The sequence below is a fragment of the Cyprinodon variegatus genome, unplaced genomic scaffold (assembly GCF_000732505.1).
Source record: "Cyprinodon variegatus isolate N-32 unplaced genomic scaffold, C_variegatus-1.0 Scaffold6, whole genome shotgun sequence".
Taxonomy (NCBI): domain Eukaryota; kingdom Metazoa; phylum Chordata; class Actinopteri; order Cyprinodontiformes; family Cyprinodontidae; genus Cyprinodon; species Cyprinodon variegatus.
In genome coordinates, this window is record NW_015150459.1 from 2,751,762 (window position 1) to 2,762,317 (window position 10,556).

A 10,556-nucleotide genomic window follows, 5' to 3' on the forward strand; every position below is an offset into this window, starting at 1 on the left:
GTACTGAACACACAGACTAATGAAATACTATCTGTAAAATTATCTATGTAAACAAACCTCATCACTTGAGAAGGAGAAAACCCACACATTTTCTGCAGTTGGGAATGGGGAATCTGCTGCTCTGGTTTGCCTTAGAAGTATTGATCAGTCTCTATAGAGGCCAGTGTTACCACCTCGTGTTAAGTGCAATCTTTCAAGCTATCTTTGTATTTCAAACTTGGTCATAGGATTAATAGGTCAGATTAAAGCATGCTAAGTAGTGGTGCAAACATTCTCTGCATTAATGCTGGCAATTTCTTTTTACATAAATTTTTTTCGTACTGGCACGTGAGAAACCTTAAGTTATCAGTTTACTTCAAAATTTCCTTTTGGGTAATTGAAGATTTTCGTTATGCCAATTCCCATCATTAGTCATGGTGCAAATTGTTTACAGTTGCACCCAAATCTTCTTTACCACACATGGTTATGGAGGGATTATCTTCCCTGTACAGTTGGCTTGAAATACGTCTTATTTTGACTGCATTGTTCCAAAATATTTAAACTCCCAATAAATGGAATTGGTTGTATTTGAAAAAGTTTACACCGTACCTGTTTTAAAACGATATGGTTGTAATTCATCGTTTTTTGACTTGGATTCAAGTAATGAAAATTGGGTTGTTGGATTTCAAAACACACAGTGCAAAAAACGACTTCCTTTTTCTAGCAGGCAGAGCTTTTGTAAATCTTAGAAGTACTAAAGTATGGGGGAATTATAAACTGTTGCTCTTCAGATGTTTGGCATTAGTCCTTGTGGATCCAGTGAATGAGCTCTTGATGCTACGGCGTATATCAAAACCTCGGTTACTTCTCATACACTCTACCATCCAGACAAAACTGAGTTTGAGCGTATACCGTAAATCTCTTTGTGGGTTAGAGGTCCCATCCAAATGAAGCAGCTGCAAAACGGACTACATTTGAAACCATCTCCATCATGATATCCTTGCATGCATGATCATCTACGGTTTTCTTGCATGTGAGCAAACACAGCCCTTAGTCCCTTAAAATGCATACTGTGACAAACCACTCTGTGGCAGGTCTGTTTTAGACTCTACATAAATATTAGGTGCAATTGAATTGTGTGTTATACACTAATTTGTCAGTTAGTCCAATCAAAGGCCCTTTTTCCCCTCTTCTGCAATTGCCTACCTCTAATATCTCCCTTCATCCTAACTTTCTGTGCCAGTGCTTAAAATGCCGGATACATCTTTGTTGGCTTCTGGCAGTTTCATCTTTATACTTTTCTTTAGTTGATACCTTATTCCACTTTATGTCGGTGTAGCCCTACTTGGAACAGTTTAAGATGAGCCCATTGCTGTTTCAATATGAATGGATTCCAGTGTTGCAAGGAAAATTAAATAAATAAATGAATCGAGAAGCAAGTTTGGTGTATGAGTGACCTGCAATCTTGACCTCAACAGGAGAGAATTTAAGTTCTGTTTCTGGTGGAATAGAATAATCAAAATCCCTTAAGTGCAAACCTAAATTTTATAGAAAGGTTTTCCACAGTGATTGATGCTGTTGTAGCTATAAATGATGGGTCGACTATATTGACCTCCAATGACTGGTAGGATGTTGCTCAAATTTGTGTGAGAAGGAATACAAGAATATACTTAGACTTGAATTTAATCATTACATGTTTGTTTGGGGTTCTGTTGTCAGAACTCCTGTTGGGGTGTAAGTGAATTGGATTTTTTTTTTTTTTTTTTTCAGGTCTGCGTGCCTGTAAGCTGTGTATATTAACTAACTTTCCTATTTTAAACTGACTAAAAATAAATTCCCTTTGCATTTACTTATAAAGTATGCTCTGTTTATTTTTCCCCTTCATTTTTTAAATTCTTATATTTTTAAGAAGGGAGGGTTTTAATTGTAACTTAAAATTTGAGCCTGCAAATAGGAACATAGATTAGATGGGAGAAATATGGGACGCTTTTTGGTTTGACTGGCTCCCATCTCATTCTGACAGTAAACATTCTTAATAAATGGTGAATAAATAATGCTGCTTTCTTCTGAAAATCAAGCTAGCAATGTTGGTGCAATTACTCTGTAAAGATGGTAATATTTTTGATTAAGCTTGAAGTATAATTGTAACTCCTCTACTAAGGATTTAAGTTTTCAGTGATTACAACTTGTATTGATGTGAAATGTTTAATCAATTAATTTTGTCTGTTTATTGTAAAATAAAAAGAATATTTTTTTATTTTCTTTCAGTGGCCGAAGGCTGACCTCCCAGGGAACAAGAGACCTAGACAGAATTGCTGGCCAGGTGAGTGTTTTCTGAAATTAAATGTTTTCAACCAAAAGACAAGCCAGAAGCGTTCCTCATAATTTCTATTAAATTACTTTTACACGTGAAGCAACTCATTGCCCAAGCAATTAGCGTTATCCCCACCTGATTTTTGAGCTTGGTTGAGTTATGTGATGAACTGAGTCATTAAGCTCTTAAAAATCATCCCAGGTTTTATTTGGCTTCGATGCAGTACATTGTCAGCTGCAAGAAGTCTCCATCCCCCCCATGTCACTTTCAGATGCAAAGCTTTTCTGGAGGCACTTGTCCTGGGGCAGAGTTTCCTCTGCCAGCTGAAAATCCTACACCATGTTATTAGAATCATTGCCCTTCGTTTTAAAAACAGAAACTCACAGTTGGGCCTTGTCAAAAATGAACAGAGGCAGCAATGTTTTGACAAGCCAAGGGTAAAAAGGGGTAAACATGAGGAGGGAATTTCATGCATGGAGAGTTTAGCGTATGGCACCAGTTGTCTCCTTGTTTACCCATACTAATGAGCAGCATGTAGATGAACAGACCTGAGCCCGGCCCGCCTTTCTACCTGCAGCTCTAAACTTGGCAAGATGTTGTAACGAGTAAAGTTGAATAACTCATTATTGGTTCCTACTGGCTTATTGCCTCAGAACAACTCTTTTGTCTTTCGTTTTAGTATTAATGGTTATATTGGCCACAACCGTGATGGAACAAGCTTTCCAAGATTTGTTCCTCCTAAATCCTTGTGAATTGATTGTAAGTCACTCCCATGTGTTTCAAGCTCTGTTTGAAACACTATTGCAGAAACTGAAATGGGTGGAAATTAGAAATAAAAGATGAACAAATGGGAGATGAAGCAGATGGGAAGTTTGATTGGATTGTAGTTTGAGAAGATTAAATGATGGCCATTTGTAGCAACCATACGCCGCACTTCCCCAAACTCATCCATTCTACTGAAAAGCTGTAAAAGACAACAAAGTTAATTTATTTAATAGCCCCATTTATTCTTATATACTAATGTATTGTCTTCTTCTCCACAGGTCGCAGCTGCAAACAAGAAATCTGTTTAATAAACCTGTTTTTGGATAAAGGCAAAATTGGTCTGCATTTGTTTTTTGTTTGAGAGCATATGAGAAAATTTTGAATCTCCTGAGTCTGCTCTAAAGCTTTTTTTTTTTTCATTGGTCAACAATTAACCTTGATGTTCAAATCTGATTGGGGTGCTAATGGAAATATTTAAGGAAACAGGAAACTTATTATTGAAACCAAAGAAGTGATGGAAGGATTAGTAACGGGTCCAATTCTGAGTTGGAATAGCCAGGAGTGATATCTGGCATCATCTTTGATAAATCTATGCTCCATTATTGCCAGTTTGTTCTTTCATTGCAGTTTCCCACCCTTTAGATATTTGTCATCCCACAATGGACAAATGTTTTAGACAAAATAATGGCAGATTATCAGATATTCAGCGGCTGCATGGTTGGTTTATAAGTCAGACATATAGGGGACCACACTGCCACCTAGAGGCCAAATTATCTAACTTGTTTAATAGAGGAACAAAGAAACTAAATGTAGAAACTTGTATTTTACAAATGTTTTGTGGTTATTTAGTAAATCTTTTAAAACATTAAGTTCAAACTAGATTGGAAAATTCCTGTAGCATTAAGGGGATTGTACTTTCTTTAAACTTGGTGTTCTTGCTCAGTTATTGTCATTAGGGGTTCGTTTTAGAAGGCTGTCTATACAGCTATTTGAAGCTTGAGTCTGTGAGCCGGAGTCTCAATTAAGATGAGTGTCTAAAATCCTGCAGAGGGTGCCAAAGCCTGCAGAATATGAATCATCTTGGCCTGAGATTCATCCATTTGTTCCAAATGTAAAGCTGTTCCTCTTAAGCCTCCAGTCTCCCCACTGGTGGAAATGAAATTGAGAGCTTTTTAGATTGGCTCAATATGACCTAAAACCCCTCCAACAACCTTAGGTGTTGGGAGAATCGAAAAATACGCATCTAAGAAAAGGCAGAATCCTTTTTCAAATATGAATGTAGTTAAAAATTAAGGATTCTCTTTATTTTTGATGACCTTTGCTTGTAAAATTGAATTAAAACTAAAATGTATTAACACTACTTTCGCCACTCATACGTGAGCCTATATTTAACACGTGTTTTATAGCAAAGGCATTCAAATAATGGTTGGTTCTGAATTTTTTCATGAAATGCATAAACATAAGATTTGCATGTAGGGGATTGGTGAGGAGCATTTAGTCCATCTGCATTGTCTGACTCACATTTCCCCCCTGATGATGCTCTATAGGATTTAGGTCGGTTAATTAACCAATCAGGTTCAGTTAACGGTCATTTGAGCAGGTATTGGTACGTTGGGCTGTGAATGGCTACCACTGGAAAATGAAATCGCCTTCATAACATTGGTCTGTAGAGGGAAGCAAAAAGTGCTCTAAAAATTTCTAACTGCTTCACTGAGCTTTAAGGGGGGGTAGATGAGGATCCTTCCAGCTATGGAGACAAATCCTAAGTAGACCTTGAGTAACTTTGCCTCTTGTGCCACTTGAAATTGAAAGTGGCTACATGATTTCACCGTTGGTGGCTAAAACAAGTTTTTTTTGTAAAGCTTGTAATTCTCCCTGCATCTTGTGCACTTCCTCTGTTTTTCCTTCCCTATGCCATCTTCAGTTTTGTATGAATAAAACTAGCAGAAGTTTCAAATGCTCTTATGGCTCACCTGAAGCATTTAGTAACCATCTGCTGGACAGATGTGAAGTCTTTACTCATGATTCCTTGTCATTTCTGTAATACTATTGATAGAGAACAAGAGGTATTCAATTTGAATTTACTTTGTCCGGAAGGACATTTTTTCTGTCGCTGGGAGCCACTGTGACCAAAAACTAACCAAAGCAAATTGCTGAAATTCATCAGTGTAAGGAACATATTTGCTTATATGAAGCGGTCAGTCTTAGAATGTTGAAATGGTTTTCCAGGAATAATTCTAACATCAATTGAAATCACCAGTGTTACATAAATGGGAATGTTGTTTCTAGATACATTACTCAAAATCAATAAGGTGTGGGTGTGCAATATTATTTTTGCATGTAAATGCCTGTTCAGGTGATATTTTATTAGTATGTGAGCTCTTAGACACAACCTGTTGACATCACTCAGCCTCACCACCCACCCTCTGTTAGCCAATGAATTGTGACTCCACTGTTTAAATGATATTGTCAGTGTTTCCCACTCTGTCAGCTTCTCTATCAATGTGTGTACAGTACACAGTGCATTGTGTGCCGTCCCACTGGAATGAGTGTACAGCTGCCTTTTTTCCATTCAGTCATAACAGTCTCCAATTATTTTGCACCTCTCTCTGACTGTAGTCTTCATGCTGCTATCCCAGCTCCCTCATCCTTCAATCTTTCCTTCTCTCAGTTCTCCATCTGCCCACTCCCTGCTGTTTTTATTTGAAGAACAGCTGTTTCTAAACACCTGAACCCATCACTGCTTCCTACCCAATCCAGCCCTCAACCCCCCTTGGATTGTGCTTTTTCCCTCTAACCTGTAATTTTGAGGCGAGAGATGAAGCAACATGTCCTAAACTGCAGGATAGAGATGTGTGGAATTTCAACACTCGATTCATATTTTCCTTTCTCTCAATGTATGTAAATGTATTTTATCTAGATATAGGTGCTGTGTATATACCGGTACCTTCTTCCCAGGCAATTTTCTCTGCAGTCAGTCAACTTGTTTGTGCACCATCTGTCATTATCAGCAGGTTTTATTTGCTGCTCAGCAATTACCACATTTAACAAATGCACACTCAAGTGGATGGTCGGGGCCCCTGTGCCGCTATGGGGGTGGCTGCACCTTCTCTCTCAGTCAGGTCTTTGGCAGTTCTGAGCCTGATCACGCCAGGAGTGGATGCAGACCTGCCTCTCACCACCTCAGGGCTGGAAGCAGGAGATAACTAGGAAATGCCTTGCTGTTGCACAAGCCTCTCCAAATAGAACCGCTATCAGGACAGCCTACACACATTGTCAGCCCACAGCTTCGTGCCCTATGGCATGTTTTCTCAGAAGACATGACATTCCCCAGAAAGTTTTCCCAGCATTCCCAGAGCCCTGTCACTTTGAATCAACAGAGCAGTGGGGGAATGCAGATGCAGCCCGCTCAGTAAAGATAACTGCATTCCTGTAAGGGGATAGATGCAATGTATTCTTGTAACCTGCATTGTTTTATTCTCTGAAACTATATATTTTTTTAAATCATAAACTAATTTTCCGTTGCCTAATTTTCTATCTTAAGGCATTTGTTGAGATGGGTTAATCTAATCTTGAGACCCCACGCAGTGTTTTTGATGCTGCCTGCAAACGGGTTGCCCTTGTTCGCTCCGGTGTTCAGTGAGGTTAAAGTTGTTTCAGATAATTGATAACCTTCTCTTAAAAACCCTGCAATATTATGGACTGTTATGGGAAATTTACCTAGATTAAATATACAAAATGATTTATCAATTACTCCTACATTACCCCAATGATTTTTTTTTTATTTATTCTGATTTTAAGTTTTGTATTTATACAGAAGTAAAATGAAACTACCTGAGCAATGTGTTAATGAGTATTAAAACTGTGGCTTCCAGCTTATCATTAGGACCCAAAGTCCTGCAGGATTTAGATGGGTCTCTGCTCCAGCACACCTGCATCAAATGATTGCATTCCTCAACAGCCACCTTGGGCTGCAGGGGCCTGCTAATCACCTATTTATTTAAGGCAGGTGTGTGGAGGCAGGGAAATACTTAAAACATGGAGGATAGTGGGTCCTAAGGTCTTCAGGCAATTGAAAAGCACAGGTTTAAAAAACTGAAACATACTGTTGCTTTAATATGTCTCTTAAATCTGATAATTGCTCACAGCTAACAAATGCAGAATTTTCTTCATCAGAACAATTAAATACAAACCAATTAAACATTTATTCAATAACATTTTACAAATATATCTCCACTTGCCCCTCATGGAGAAGCGCTATGATTTTTATGCTATCGAGAAAACGGTAGCTTACATCTTTTGAAGGAAAGCTAGCTGCAAAAGATAATTGATGAATAAGGTGGTTGTTAAACCTGAAAAGTCCTGTGGAGGAAGGAAGCAGTGAAGACGCAAGCAACGGGGAAACCCTCTAAGAATTTAGGGGAGATCCGTTGTATGATATGGCTGTAAGTGGAGTTTCAAGAGTTACATCCAAAGCAGAAAACTGTTAAAACAACTTGTATTAAGCCACTATAGAGCTGGATACATCAGAATGCTCCTCAGCTAAGTAGAAAAGGGATGACTGCTCAGTGATCCTAATTTCTACCTTTAGATGAAAGTAAAATCTGCATTTTATTTGGAAATCAAGAGTCCAGAGAAGTGAAAAAATACCTGAATCTAAACTGAATGACATCCAGGATGAAGCTTTTTTTCTACTTTTCTAAAAAAAGGAAAAAAAGACAAGTCAGCCCTGAACTTACTGTCATCCTTTTAAAATAATAAATTGTAGGGTTGCTTCAACAACACTTTAACATGTTTGAAATGTTTCAGATATGTTTATAGAAGATGTGCGATCACGTGACCATGGTCTTTTTACGCCGCCGTGGTGGATGACATAAAACTGCCTTCATGTGGAAAAATATACAAAAAAATAAAAATATTTACTGCAGAGATGTAAATTAAAATCAGTGGAGAATCTGCCAACCCAACATACTCTTAATATAATGAACATTTAAATGGGGAGATAAATGAACATTTAAATGGGGAGATAAATGTTGCAGTGCAGGATCCCTATCTTTTGTTTGCTAACTAGTTTTCAGTGATTCGAGTGCCATCAGTCAGACATCGCAGACTTTGTCATCTACGACTTGTGCAATTATTTGCTTAATACCCAAACTTAACTTTTAAGAAAAGCACTAAGGCTTATAAAAGTTTAGACAGCTATTTTTTTTTTGTACACCAAAACAGAGAGAATGCTGCATCGTCCCACTAGAAGGGGAACATAGTGGACATAGTGTATACAGCTGGTGTGTTAGCCATTCAGACAAAGAGGTTTTCTCTTGGACCAGAGCATTTCTCACTGTTTTATGTCATTCTCAAACATCGACAAATTTAATATATAAGATGACGCTCATCATGGCATTATAGGCCAAGGAAAGCGTGTCGGCCGCTAGGCTTCTAATACTGTACACTGGGCAAAACCCTGCATACCTGTTAAAAGATGAAACTCTCCACTTGTTTCTGACTAACGTTGGAGGCTATTTCCACATCTGCCTAAATAAAAAAAATAAAAACAATCTCTGCAACAATAATTTGGCATTGGTTACTGTGTCTTTTCATGGCAGCCACCCATCTGGCTCGCCCTTCTGGGTCTTTTGGGAAGCCATAAAAGGAGATCTCGTCCGTTCTTCCTTGTTGGTTGGTACACTATTATGCTAGATCCAAGATTATTGTGTTTTTTGTTGATGGTTTCAATGTAATATAGAGAAAAACTGCAATAGCTCTTTGTCATGTTCTATGGCTTAGTGCAGGGGTTGGCAACCCGCGGCTCTTTAGTGTCCCCCTTACGGCTCCCTGGAGATTTTTCAAAAATTGACAGAAATCGATTATTCTTTTTTGTTTGTTTTAATATGGTGTGCAGGAGGACAAAGAAAAAATACGTATGTTGTCCAATGCTGTAACCATTTGTATAATTAAATTTAAACAATAATTTGCATCATAGCCATAGAGATCAGAGGTCATAACTTGCACCACCATGGCGTGGTGCCAGGCAAACAAAACTGCAGGTATGTCTCGGACCATGAATCCCCCCCAAAAAAGAAGGAAGATAGCTGATGAGAAAAGAGGATTCAGAGAATGGACAGAATCATTTGCTTTTATTATCACTGCAAAAAGGATTGCCTGCATTTTTGCTTTATAATAAGAGGTTGTCAAAAAATAAAAATAAAAATTTGGAAAGGCATTTTCAGGGATGCAAAGCTAAATATACAGCCGGCCTCCAACTTGGGAGTAAGAGAAAAAGTGCGATTGCGGAACTTCTGGATAAATTAGAGGAGAGCAAAGATGGATTTAAGAAGTGGATTGCATCTCCAAACTCCACTACTGCTCCTAGTTTGGTTGCAAGGATGGAAAACAATCCACAGATCAAACAGGTAGCGCTCTGATGCAGGCATGTGAACTTGCTTCCATTTTTTCCCCAAATCCTAAAAAGGATGTGGGATTTCAGGGTTAGAGAGCTCTGCTCCGATGGATGTCAGTTCCTGCTTGGTTCTTCATGACTCAATCAGCTCCTCCCAAGAGAAACACGTCCACCATAGAAAGATTCCTTTATCGTGTTTCTATCATTTCATCAATCCAACAAAAACTTAAACCTCGCAGTGAAGCGGCGCGAAGTGAGAGCATACACCTCATGCTGCTATATTTTAGCCCACATAGTCCTTTCCTATAGTGGGATAATACACTTAAAGCCTGTGTTGCCATTCTAGGCATATATAAGACTTTTACATTTTTGTGGCTCTAGACATTATTTGTTGTTTTTTTGGTCATATATGGCTCTTTGAGCAATTTTGGTTGCCGATCTTTGGCCTAGTGGTTTGTTTTGCCGTCCAAGGGACTGAAGTCACTGGTGTAACGTGATTAGCGTACTTCAGCTGCATATTCTCTATATGAGACCTTCAACCAACCGCTGCCTGGACAGAAGTCAGGGTCACACACCGCTCTGCTGCTGTTTAATAGCAGCTGATAGATGGATGGTGTTTCCTTTTAGTGTTTAGAAGAAAGACTTGACAGAGGGTGATATGTACATCTGTCTTCTACATGTGTGTTGCTGTTCGTCTGTGTGCTGTCAGCTCTAATTCCTCGTCCTGTTTGGCCTGAGAGCAGGTGGTCTAAACATGCGACTTGCCTCTCAGCCTGCCTGGCACCACAGGGCGCTGTTGCACAGCCCCCAGCAGGTGTGTTTGCACGAGGGTGTGTGTGTCAGTGACATCAGTGTGTGGCTGCTTAGCTTTTGAGTCAGAATCCTCTCCACCTGTCACAGAGGGTGGGGTACAAAGGGAGGATGATGGGGTGCAGAACAGATGCTGTCTGCTCAGCCAACCCAAGTGTCTCAATTGCACAGTGTGCAATGTGTGCATGTGTTTATGTGCAAAGCCTATATTTTTTTTTTTCTTGGGTGTGTGCAAGCACAAAAGCTTAAAAGTCAGTCATACTTTGATGCTTTTGGTGAACGCCTTCTCTA

At 39.0% G+C, this 10,556-nt stretch overlaps 1 protein-coding gene across 1 annotated transcript in view; it reads left to right on the forward strand.

Annotated features, from left to right (window-relative positions):
* Positions 1-3,393, forward strand: part of LOC107084670 (40S ribosomal protein S19) — a 6,053-nt gene extending 2,660 nt beyond the window's left edge. The window contains exons 5-6 of the mRNA XM_015374605.1: positions 2,248-2,302; positions 3,337-3,393. Of these exons, the coding sequence (XP_015230091.1) occupies positions 2,248-2,302; positions 3,337-3,366 (85 nt within the window). The 3' untranslated portion in view covers positions 3,367-3,393. The remainder of the gene's footprint in view (positions 1-2,247; positions 2,303-3,336) is intronic.
* The last annotated feature ends 7,163 nt before the right edge of the window (positions 3,394-10,556 follow it).